Below are 12,949 nucleotides of genomic sequence, written 5' to 3'. Positions count from 1 at the left end.
TGGAAAAATTGGGACAGTCTAAACTTTACATTCTGGTGGGCAAATTTATGTTTAATATATAAATATGAGAAAATGAATGCTGATTTGTCAGGGAATATAAAAAATTTTAAATTAATGTGGAGTCCATTGATGTCTTTTGTAGAATTATTATAGGTTTGATTTATTGTTGACATATTAATTGCATATATGGGGGGAAAGGGTGGAATATAAGTTTTAAATGAATTTTAACTTTGAGGGTATTGGGAAGGAGGGAGGATATTATTGAGGTTTGATAAACAGTTTCTGAATATTTAGAGACGCTTAATTTATGCTTTTGACGTGTATAGTGAATTTTTTAAATTATGAAAATTTTATAGTCCAGGGTAGTATTTCCCACAATCATTGTTTATTATTAATATATGGGTGGGTGGGAAGGGATTCTTTTATATTTATATATTTTAAGGAGTATAAGTAAGATTGTCAAGTGATTTGTTAAAATTTTTCTGATTGACTATTATACACTTGTTGTAATATTTGAAAACGAATAAAGATTTACAAAAAAAAAAAAGAAAATTTTATAGTTACTTTAAGGATAATGGTTGGGTATTGCAAAAATATTAAGTGATGTTTAAAGTGTAAAATGTTTTTTATTGAATGTATTAAAAATGAATAAAGATACTTTTTAAAAAACCCAAACAAACAGCAAAAGAGACTTCCCCCACTGCACAGCAGAAGAGGCCAAGTACCTGAGCTCCCTCAAAGTCAATAAAGAAAAATACCTCCCTCATGGTCTTCAGTTACTTCTCTGTCTCTAGTAGATGGGAATGTACAGATTGTAGTCCCTGGAGTGGCTCTAGCGAGAAGCTCCCTTAGACCCTATTACTCCCTGCTCAAATGGGTACCAGATCTTCAAGTGGTCTAAGGGAGCTTTCCTCTAGAACCACTCCAGGGACAGTACTATCTGTCCATTCCCATCTGCTAGAGAAAGTGAACTACCGAAGACCTGAGGGCAGGGCTCACAAGACTTTGCTCTGACTTCTTCTGCTGGTAGACAAGCACAAACTGACAGGTTCTGAAGAAGTCTGGTAAGGACACTAAAGGGTCCTTTTACTAAGGCGCACTAGCCGTTTTAGCGCGCGCCAAACTCTAACACAACCATTATATTCTATGGATGTGTTAGCAATTAATGTGCGCTAAAACGGCTAGAGCGCCTTAGTAAAAGAGGGGGTTAGGATGTGATGGCCCCAAATCTAAATTATTTATCAGGAGTTTCCACACATGCAGTGCATGCGGTAAGACTTAGGAATATTTCTGAGCTACTTGGGAAGAGTGGGGAAAAATCCAAAAGCAAGAACAGGAAACATTTGGAAGTAGTCACTTCTGAACTACTTGCTGAAAGCATGCCCAAACTTTTGCCATGAACATGGTTTTATTTTGAATCTCAAAAAAATTGCAAATAAATAATAATGAATTAAATTTGTAGAAAGATGTTGTTTGACTTTGTATCATGTAAATGTGATGTCAGATTCTGTAATTTCGGGATTCATTAATTCATAATGACCACTAGTGCCTAAACCTTTGCAAATAATAAAATTAAGAAAGACAACACAATGGCAGTAAAGCCCAGCTTTCATTTTCCTTCCATAGAAGGCAAGAGATTCTCTAGTCCAGTGGGTTCTTAAAACTCTCTTAGAGAGCCAGTCAGGTTTTCAGGATATTCCTCATACATATGTATGAAACAAAATTGCATGCAAATCTCTCACATATATTCATGTAGATACACTGGCAAACTGACTATGTAGTGTTCTGCTGAGCCAGATTGAGAATCACTGTTCCAGTTCAAGAGACACACACTAGGGTTCTTAATGTAAACAGATATCAGTGTATTTTGCCAAAATATACAGTGTTTTGTGGAAGATTCATTGTGCATTAATAAAGACCAATTAAAGTAATCAAATACACCCTTCATTTGTTTCTAATCTATGCCATGGTAAAATGTAACATTCCATAACAAATCCTGAAACGCTTAGGATATACTGATGGCAACTCTATACCTACCTTCTTTCGCCTTCGTCTTTTCTTTTTCTCTTTTGCTGCCTGGGCTTGTTTGTGTTCCCATACCAGACTGGTCAAATTAGCCACATATTCATCAGTCTGCTGCAGCAGATAGGCAAGACGTCTGTCTTTCTTCTGATCAATCAATTTACGATAACCTTCCTCATCTTCAGCCTTACAGGAGGAGAAAATAGTACTAGATTGTAAGTAAAAACATACTTTCGAAGAAAAGGCAGTCCATCTTAAAAGCAGCTCAATTGAACAATTATCATATACACTTTGAAGATAATTTTAGAAAGCAATTTTCATGTGCTAGAAATGATTTACATGTGGAAAATCACTATTAGAAAACTCTGTATATAGGCATAAGAAGCAGGCATACAGTAATGGTGTTTTTAGGCAATATAAATCTAGGATGCTTTAAAGCACAGTTCTTCAACCGCCGGTCCGTGGACCGGTGACGGTCCGCAGGAAATTTTTGCCGGTCCACGCAGGGCCGGCAAGATTGATTCACTTCAACATCCTGCCGGTCCGCGCAGGGCCAGCAAGATCAACATTTGAAGTCTGCGCTGGGCCGGAGAGATCTTAGGGAGCCTCCGACAGTGGCTTTCTCCCCTCTCTGCAGCTCTCCTTTACTTCCCAGCGCAGCGATTCACTAAGGCAGCCTCGGGGCTTTTGCTGAGTTGCGGCTGCCTCTGATGATGCAACTTCCTCTTTCCTCAGAGGCGGCGTGACCCAACAAAGGACCAGAGGCTGCCTTAGTGAATCGCTGCGCTGGGAAGTAAGAAGAGTTGCTGGGAGGGGAGAAAACCACTATCAGAGTCTGGGAAGCTGCTGGGCAGGGGAAAAAAGGGACAGCTGCTACTGGAAAGGGAGAAGGAGAGATGCTTCTGGGAGGGGAGGAGGGAAAGGAATCTGGGAAGCTGCTGGGCAGGGAAAAAAGGGACAGCTGCTACTGGAAAGGGAGAAGGAGAGATACTTCTGGGAGGGGAGGAGGGAAAGGAATCTGGGAAGCTGCTGGGCAAGGAAAAAAGGGACAGCTGCTACTGGAGAGGGAGAAGGAGAGATGCTTCTGGGAGGGGAGGAGGGAAAGGAATCTGGGAAGCTGCTGGGCAAGGAAAAAAAGGGACAGCTGCTACTGGAGAGGGAGAAGGGGAGATGCTTCTGGGAGGGGAGGAGGGAAAGGAATCTGGGAAGCTGCTGGGCAAGGAAAAAAAGGGACAGCTGCCACTGGAGAGGGAGAAGGAGTGATTCTGCTGGGAGGGGAGGAGGGAAATGAATCTGGGAAGCTGCTGGGCAAGGGAAAAAAAGGGACAGCTGCTACTGAACCTGGAGGGAAGGAGAAGGAGAGATGCTGCTGGGAGGGGAGGAGGGAAAGGAATCTGGGAACCTGCTGGGCAAGGAAAAAAAGGGACAGCTTCTACTGGAGAGGGAGAAGGAGAGATGCTTCTGGGAGGGGAGGAGGGAAAGGAATCTGGGAATCTGCTGGGCAGGGAAAAAAAGGGATAGCTGCTACTGGAAAGGGAGAAGGAGAGATGCTTCTGGGAGGGGAGGAGGGAAATGAATCTGGGAAGCTGCTGGGCAAGGGAAAAAAAAGGGACAGCTGCTACTGAACCTGGAGGGAAGGAGAAGGAGAGATGCTTCTGGGAGGGGAGGAGGGAAAGGAATCTGGGAAGCTGCTGGTCAAGGAAAAAAAGGGACAGCTGCTATTGGAGAGGGAGAAGGAGAGATGCTTCTGGGAGGGGAGGAGGGAAAGGAATCTGGGAAGCTGCTGGTCAAGGAAAAAAAGGGACAGCTGCTATTGGAGAGGGAGAAGGAGAGATGATTCTGGTAGGGGAGGAGGGAAACAAATCTGAGAAGCTGCTGGGCAAGGAAAAAAAGGGACAGCTGCTACTGGAGAGGGAGAAGGAGAGATGCTTCTGGGAGGGGAGGAGGGAAATGAATCTGGGAAGCTGCTGGTCAAGGAAAAAAAGGGACAGCTGCTATTGGAGAGGGAGAAGGAGAGATGCTTCTGGGAGGGGAGGAGGGAAAGGAATCTGGGAAGCTGCTGGTCAAGGAAAAAAAGGGACAGCTGCTATTGGAGAGGGAGAAGGAGAGATGCTTCTGGGAGGGGAGGAGGGAAAGGAATCTGGGAAGCTGCTGGGCAAGGGAAAAAAGGTACAGCTGCTACTGGAGAGGGAGAAGGAGAGAAGCTGCTGGGAGGGGAGGGAAGAGAATTACTGCTGGACAGGAGGAGGAGGGAAGGGAAAATGAAAAAAGGAAGGAAACAGCTGGCAGAGAGATTAGAGCAGGGGAAGGGGAGACACAGGCATGAGAAAGTAGAGAGATTGATGATAGGAAGGGGTCAGCAGAAAAATAAGCAGAGGGACAACGATGATAGATCTGGTGTAGGAGAGATAAAAATGAAGAGAGCAGTGAAGCTGGAATGAATCATGTAAAAAGGAGAGAGGGGGCACAAGCTGGATGGAAAGGGGAGAGGGGCATAGAAAGAAGACAGATACCATATGGAAGGGGGAGAGGACAGACATTGGATGGAAGGGGCAGATGCTGGATTGAAGAGACAGAGAGGGCAGACGCTGGAAGGAAGAGAGTGAAGAGAAGATTGAAAGCAGAAACCAGAGACGACGACAAAAGGTAGAAAAAAATAATTTTATTTCTATTTTGTGATTAGAATATATCAGATTTGAAATATATATCCTGCTAGAGCTGGTGTTAGACATAACTGGGGACTGCAAAACCCAGGCAGTGCTTCTCTAGCTTCCAGCTGGCTTAGGGCGCTCTCTGACCAGGGGGCAGTTGCCTTAGTTGCACTCCCTTAAAACTATTCCTGTCATGTGTGACTGCAGTATTCTGTTAGCATGATATTTCTGTGTAGCATTCTGTAATAATTTGGCTTGTTCAGTTTTCTTGATAGTAGAGGGGATATATGTGAAGGGAAGGGGAGACAGGGGTTTTGTTGATCCTGCTCTGAATTATTTGTATTTATAAAATGACAATTGTACAGAATTGTTTCTTTTTATACTTTAATAAAATACATTCAATATAAAATCATAACTGAGGCTTGTGTGGATGGGATCAGATGATTTGTGGGGTCCGACTCGTGGAGATGGGGCAGAAATGGGGTTTTTAAATTTTAGTCCTAGTAGTTTGCCGGTCCACAAAATAATTCTTTTTTTTCTGCCGGTCCACGGGTGTAAAAAGGTTGAAGAACACTGCTTTAAAGGATAATGCTTAATCCTAATTGTCAAGTTCCCTCCCCTTCCATGATTGGTCCTCAACTTCTGATGAAAGCTTGGGGGTTCAAGGTGCAACCTTGGTCTTGAATCTGGAGACTGAAGGTAATTTTGACACTGCCTTAAATGATGGAAGAACAAATTAAGCCCTTTAAAGGGCCAAGAAGAACAGCAACAGGAGCCCAGCAAGGTGAGAGGAAGGGCCAGCTGCATCTTTAAGAGCTTGATGCTAGCATACAAGTCCTTGCACAACATAGCACCCGAGTACATCTCAGCCAAGCTTCCCCATACATCCCGAACAGGCCAGTCCGCTCCCAGGAGGAAACACATCTCAAAATAGCCCCTGGTTTTGCCCTCCAACTCTAAAATGCCAGATAACGCTCCTACTCCTATTTCATACCAAGCTACTAGAATCAACTGCCCCAACAGATAGGTCCCTCAAAGGACTTCTGAAATTTAGGAAAGCAATAGAAACTTACATCTTCACCCCTGTCATAATACCCACATAATTACAAAAGCAATGTCTACTATATAAGTTAACCTGTATAATAAATTGAGATCTTCTATGTATGTCAAATTAGGATGAATGCACTTTGGCAAATTGTAACCAGTTTTGTCTATATAGTATGTATGTTAACATATACCCTGTTCTGTATGCTAATCTCTAACCTTTTGTCTTTATGTTATGTATGTTTACCTGTAACCTGTTCTGAGCTTGTTGGGGAGAACGGGATATAAAACGAAATAAATAAATAAAGTGAGCTTTTGAGCGTGTAGATTACATGGAGCTGGGGTAGAGTTGCAATCTACATGCTTACTTTATAAAATATGTGCATATACCAAGTACACATACATAGTTGTATCTGCCTTGGAGTAAGAACATAAGTGTTACCAAACTGGGACAGACTAAAGTTCAATCAAGCCCCGTATTCTGTTTCAACAGAGGTCAATTCAGGTCATAAGTATCTGGCAAGATTACAAAGAGTAAAATGTATTCTTTACTGTTTTTTTTAGAAATAAGCTGTGGATTTTCTGAAGTCCATCTTAATAATGGCTTATGGACTTTTAGGAAATTATCCAAGTCTTTTTTTAAACCTTGCTAAGCTAACTTCTTTTACTATCATTTCTGGTGATGAATTCCAAAGTTTAATTACACGTTGAGTGAAGAAATTTCTCTCCAATTATTTTAAATTTACTACTTACCTTGTGTGTGCCCCCTAGAGCTAGTAATTTTAGAAAGAGCAAACAAACAATTTACATCTACTTGTGTGACAGCGTTTGTGCACTACTGGGGATGACTGGATGGCTTTGCCACTGACTTTCCCAGTTTTCTTTATCCACTGGCTAAGGCTGGGCACTCATTTATCAACTAAAAATGATGGATGGCTGAGCTGGCCAAAGTTGACAACCTGACAGAAATATAGAAGTATTAAAACTCAAATCATGGCTGCAGTAGGCAAGTGGCCTACTGATTTCTCCATGAGACATGTGTCTGTGAATAATTTTCTTTAATTGTGAATCCTATGCAGGGTGAAACTTAGGGCTCTCCTTTTACTAAGGTGTGCTAGCGTTTTTAGCACGCGCAAAAGATTAGCACACTCTATAGTGCATGCTAGCTGAAAAATTACCGCCTGCTTAAAAGAAGGCAGTAGCGGCTAGCGCGTGGCATTTTAGCGCGCATTATTCCACACATTAAGGCCCTAACACACCTTTGTAAAAGGAGCCCTTAGTGAATGAAAAGTAAAGCATAGCCATAACATAAAGTTATTCTCCGAGGACAAGCAGGTATAATATTTATACATGCGAGGTATAATATTCACAGTGGATGATGTCATTGATGGAACCTGGTACAGACAGATACCAAGTGTACTGTCACTTTAAATTTTAAGCACTACCTGGTGCCTACCCGCCCAACATCGGCTCACGGGACCTGCAATCCTTAGTTTTCCGCAGAGCTAAGAAGCTGTACTTTCAGAGTTCTCCTCAGTGTGTCAAATGCTTGCCTCATCCAATCCATCATCCTCTCCAAAATTGACTACTGCAATGCCGTTTACTTATGCCTAACAAAAAAAAGTCTTCAAAGACTCCAACTTATCCAGAATACTGCAGCCAAGTTGATCTTTGCAAAACGCAAATCTGATCATGTCTCCCCACTCCTGTCCAATCTTCACTGGCTCCCAGTGATTTCCAGAATCCATTTCAAATGCTCCTGCCTGGCTTTTAAGATCATTCCCGGCATCCTTCCTCTCCTAATCCCACTATCCTTTAACTCCTCGAGTCCTGACTCCACCAGACCCGCCCAAAGATATAAACTATCCTTCCCCTCTCTATGCGGTATTCTCTATGCAGGTAAACTGGGAAAATCTCTTCTCTTCAAAATCACAGGTCTCTGGAACAACCTTACTATCCCGTTGCGGAACCTGGGCTCTCTCCAACTATTCCGCAAGCAACTGAAAACTTGGCTCTTCTCTAACATGTAATTCTATTTTCCCCCTTACTCTTCCATTCTATATATAAGCTCATGTAAATCTTTTCCTTTCTCTTCTTATATTTTAAGTTCTTGTAAACCGTGCCAAGCTCCACTTCCGTGGAGAGGATGTGGTATATAAACTTAAGGTTTAGTTTAGTTTAGTTTTTGGGGCCTTCATTTTTTCTTCAATTTTTCTCATTACTTGGTTTGGTTTGGGTTTTTTTGTAATTCTTCATGTTTTAGTCAAGTTTTTCAAATTTTTTTTTACTTTCATTTCCAGGCCTTCAGGACACCAACTCATCCTTTTCCACATGTCTATTAACCCAGTGTTTCTCAACATGCGGTACGCGTACCCTAGAAGAATTGTTGGGCATGAGTGTGTGAAGTGAGAAATGGTGCAAAGGGGGAAAGGAAGAAAAGAAAATTGGGCATAGAGAAAGGAGTGAGGTAGAGATGCATTGGGAATAGAAGGATGAGAGGGAGAAATGTTGGATATGGTGATAGAGAGGGACAGATTGAAGGGGATGCAAGGGGGAGGAATGTTGGACATAGTGATGGAGAGGGGTGATAGAAATAGAAATGGGCATAGGGCTGGTGGGCAGTGGTGAAAAATGCTGCACATGATCTGGGGGATGAGAGGGAGAAATGTTGGATGTGGCAGTAGAGGGGGTGGGCGAGATGCCTGGATCTCTCAAGACAGATGGACATTGAGAGAGAGAGAAGGAGACTTGTTGCCAATGGGGCGGAGGAGACAGGAAGAAAATTTGGACTCATGAAGGGAAAGAGAGAGAGAGATGTTGGTTGGGGTAGAGAATGAGGTCTGGAGGAGAGGAAGCATGTAGGAGGCAGAAAGAAAGAAATATTGGATGCACAGTCAGAAGGAACCAGAGGCTCATGAAATCACCAGACAACAAAGGTAAGAAAAGCACAGGGACAGCAGGCAGCTATTCAACATGTGGGCGACGTCATCCACAGAGCCACGATGCGGAAAGCTTCACAAGCTGATTTGCTTGCAGAACTTAGAAAGTTTGCGACTGCTGACCGCACATGCGCGAGTGCCTTCATGCCCGCACAAGGGCGTGCGCCTCCTCAGTTCAGATAAATAGCAGAGAAGCCAACCAGAGGAGGTGCTTGCCTGGATAACACCTGTTACGGTAACTAACTGTGCTTTATCTCAGGACAAGCAGGCAGCCTATTCTCACAGGTGGGTGACCTCCAAGCTAACCAGAATGGGATGGTGGGAGTGTTGTCAATTCAGAAGAAGAACTTTTGTAATACTGCCTGGCCAAAATGGCCATCACGTCTGGAGAAAACATCCAGACAATAATGAGAGGTGAAGGTATGAACCAAGAACCAAGTGGCAGCTTTGTAAATTTCCTCAATAGGAGTGGATCTGAGGAAAGCCACTGAAGCCGTCATGGCTCTGACTTTGTGGGCTGCGACTCGACTCTGTAGATGCAGTTCAGCCTGAGCACAGCAGAAAGAGATACAAGCAGCCATCCAGTTGGAGATGATTTGCTTAGAAATTGGTTGTCCAAACTTCTTCGGATTGAAGGAGACAAAAAGTTGAGGAGCAGATCTGTGTAGTTTGGTGCGTTCTAAGTAGAAGGCCAAAGCATGTTTACAGTCCAGGGTATGAAGACCTGTTTCTCCAGGATGAGAATGAGGCCTTGGAAAAAACACTGGAAGTACAATTGATTGAGATGAAATTCTGAAACCACTTTAGGTAAGAATTTAGAATGAGTACGGAGGACCACCTTGTCATGATGGAAAACTGTGAAAGGTGGATCTGCAACTAAAGCATGCAGCTCACTGACTCTTCGAGCAGATGTGAGGGCAATGAGAAACACAACTTTCCAAGTGAGATATTTCAGATGAGCCATATCCATTGGTTCAAAAGGAGGCTTCATCAATTGAGTAAGGACATTGAGATCCCAAACCACTGGAGGCGGTTTGACACTGAAAAGTCCTTTCATAAATCTGGAAACCACAGGATGAGCAGAAAGGGGTTTCCCTTAGATAGGCTTATGAAAAGCAGCAATTGCACTTTGAGGCTTGATTGAGATAAATGCAACAGGTAATCCAAAACTGAAGACAAGGAGGTAGATTGAGGCTCCTTGTGATGAAAGGTGCACTAAGCAGAAAATCTAGTCCATTTCTGGTTTTAACATTGTCTAGTGGTAGGCATTCTGGAAGCTTCTAGAATGTCCTTTACATATTAAGAAAACTGTAAAGTGGTAGTTAGGTTGAGAGATACCATGCTGTTAGGTATTGAGACTGCAGGTTGGGATGAAGCAGAGATCCCTGACTCTGTGTAAGCAGAGATGGAAAAACTGGTAGAAGTAGTGGCTCCCTGCTGCTGAGTTGAAGGAGAAGGGAGAACCACGGTTGTCTGGGCCACCGAGGAGCTATCAGAATCATGGTGGCATGTTCGTGTTTGAATTCGACGAGTGTTTTGAGAATGAGAGGAAATGGAGGAAATGCATAGAGAAACTGATTCGTCCATTCCAGAAGAAAAGCATCTGCCTCGAGGCAGTGAGGAGAGTACATCCTGGAGCAGAACTGAGGCAGTTTGTTGTTGTGTGGAGACACAAAGAAATCTATCTGCGGAGTCCCCCACTGAGAAAAAAATGTGATGAAGAGGCAAGGAGTTGAGTTGCAGAAGACGACTCAATTTGTCCGCCAGACAGTTTTTTGCGCACTGAATATAGACTGCTTTCAGAAAGGTGTTATGATGGATTGCCCAGTTTCACACCTTCTGAGCTTCCCGACAAAGAGGGAGGGATCCGGTACCTCCCTGCTTGTGGATGTAGTACATGGCAACTTGGTTGTCTGTACAAATGAGGACTATTTGACCGTGAAGAAGATGTTGAAAAGCTTTGAGAGCATTGAAGATAGATCTGAGTTCCAACAGATTGATGTGACACTGGCGATCCGTGCGGGACCAATGGCCTTGAGTACGGAGACCATCGAGATGATCCCCCCAAGCGTAGGTCGAGGAATCTGTGGTGAGGACCTTCTGATGAGGTGGCGTTTGAAACAGTAAACCTCTGGAGAGATTGGAAGAGAGCATTCACCAGTGGAGAGACTGTCTCAATGAAGGAGTCACTGTAGTGTGCTGAGAGAGTGGGTCGAAAGCCTGCGCCCACTGAGATGCCAGGGTCCACTGAGGAATTCTGAGATGAAGTCTGGCAAAAGGAGTCATGTGAACGGAAGAAGCCATGTGACCGAGAACCATCATGTGTCTTGCTGAAATCGAAGATAGGGAAGACACTTGTTGGCAGAGTCGAATGAGAGCATCCTGACGTTGTTGAGGAAGGAATGCTCTGAGTTGCACAGTGACCAGCACAGCTCCGATGAACTGTAAAGTCTGAGAGGGCTGTAGCTGGGATTTGGGAAAGTTGATTTCGAAGTCCAAACTCTGGAAGAACCACATAGTTTGTTCGGTCACTACAATAACCCCCTGAGATGTTGATTCTTTGATGAGCCAATCGTCTAGGTACGGGAATACCTGAAGACCATGGTTGCACAGAGTTGCTGCCACCACAACAAGGCACTTGGTGAACAGTCTTAAAGATATGATGCCAGGCCGAAGGGTAGCACTCTGTACTGAAAATGCAGATTTCCCACCCAAAATCTGAGGAACTTGCGAGAGGCTGGATGAATGTGAATGTGAATGTAAGCCTCTTTGAGATCTAGAGAACATAACCAATCATTCTGATCTAAAAGGGGATACAGAGATGCCAGAGACAACATTCAAAATTCCTCTCTGACAAAAAATTTGTTGAGTGCTCTGAGGTCCAAAATAGGTCACAGATCGCCTGTCTTCTTTGGAACTAGGAAGTAACGGGAGTAAAACCCCCTGCTCTGCTGTTCTAGAGGAATTTTCTCGATGGCACGGAGCCAGAGCAGAGCTTGAGCTTCCTGAAGAAGAAGGGCGGTCTGGGAAGGATTGGAAGGATACTCTCTTGGAGGAAGATCTGGAGGGACCTGGATGAAATGAAGAGAGTACCCTTCTCTAATGATAGAGAAGACCCAGTGATTGGATGTAATGAGTTCCCATCGATGGTAATGGAGATGGAGACAGACCCCTTTGGGAAGAGGAGAGGACAGGGGCAGAACAATGGAGGTTATGCTCTTTATTAGATGGCTAAAAAGACTGAGTGCAGCAGGAGTCTGAGATTTTTGCTGCCTTTGCTGTTGCTGCTGTTGTTTCTTAGGAAGCGCTCTTAAATAAGGAGCCGTCCTCTAAGGAACACGCCTCTGGTAGGATGGAATAGGCCTGGAACCCTTAGAGGTAGAAGGCTTAGGCTTTAGTCTGATGATAGAAGCAAACGATTTCTCATGTTCAAACATTTGGTAGCTGCCTCGATAGAGTCATTGAACAACTCAGCACCTTGACAAGGAATGTTGTCCAGATGATCTTGAAGGTTCAGGTCCATGTCTACAGTGCGAAGCCAGGCAAGCCGGCGCATTGCCACTGAGAATGTAGTGGCCCCTGAGGAAAGTTCAAATGCATCATATGAAGACTGAACAAGATGCATGCGAAGTTGAGCCAGTGTTGCACAGCTGTTGAAACTCTGGAAATCGATGATGTGGAATATATTTGACAAAATCAGGCATGGTGTTGACCAAATGCTTGAGATAAGTAGTGAAGACAAAGTTGTAATTCAAAACTCTGGTTGCCATAACTGAATTTTGATACAGGCGACGCCAAACTTGTCCATTGTCCTGCCCTCTCTTCCAGGCGGGACAGTGGCATAAACTTTGGCAGGATTGGTTCTTTTTAAAGAGGACTCCACGAGAAGGGACTGATGAGATAATTGAGACTTTTCAAAGCCCTTACAGTGGATCATCTTTTAGCGAGATTCCAACTTCGCTGGCACAGCGGGAATGGAATATGGTGTCTTAAGATTTTGTTTGAAGGTCTGAGAAAGAAGACGGTTCATGGGTAATTTTAGAGACTCCCTAGGAGGATGAAGCATACCCATTTTTTCAAAATACTCCATGGAGTATTTGGAGTCAGAATCCAATGTGATGTTCAGATCCTTACTCATTTGGCAGAGAAACTTGGAAAAGGATACCTCGAGGAGAAGGCGACCTTGAGGTTCCTTTCATAGCACAGAATGAAGGTGAAGCTTCTCTGGAGTACTGGTACCTGAGATCTGAATCTATAGGTAAAGATGACTCACTGAGAGAATGGATAGATTAT

At 43.7% G+C, this 12,949-nt stretch overlaps 1 protein-coding gene across 6 annotated transcripts in view; it reads right to left on the bottom strand.

Moving 5' to 3' along the window:
- The window catches only part of SMARCA2 (SWI/SNF related, matrix associated, actin dependent regulator of chromatin, subfamily a, member 2), a 604,189-nt gene that overhangs the window by 441,528 nt on the left and 149,712 nt on the right, over window positions 1–12,949 (bottom strand). For all 6 annotated transcript variants that reach the window (XM_033925235.1, XM_033925226.1, XM_033925254.1 and 3 more), the window contains exon 10: window positions 2,038–2,208. In XM_033925235.1, the coding sequence (XP_033781126.1) occupies window positions 2,038–2,208 (171 nt within the window). The remainder of the gene's footprint in view (window positions 1–2,037; window positions 2,209–12,949) is intronic.

The sequence above is a fragment of the Geotrypetes seraphini genome, chromosome 1 (assembly GCF_902459505.1).
Source record: "Geotrypetes seraphini chromosome 1, aGeoSer1.1, whole genome shotgun sequence".
Taxonomy (NCBI): Eukaryota; Metazoa; Chordata; class Amphibia; order Gymnophiona; family Dermophiidae; genus Geotrypetes; species Geotrypetes seraphini.
This window is presented reverse-complemented; position numbering and strand designations above follow the sequence as displayed.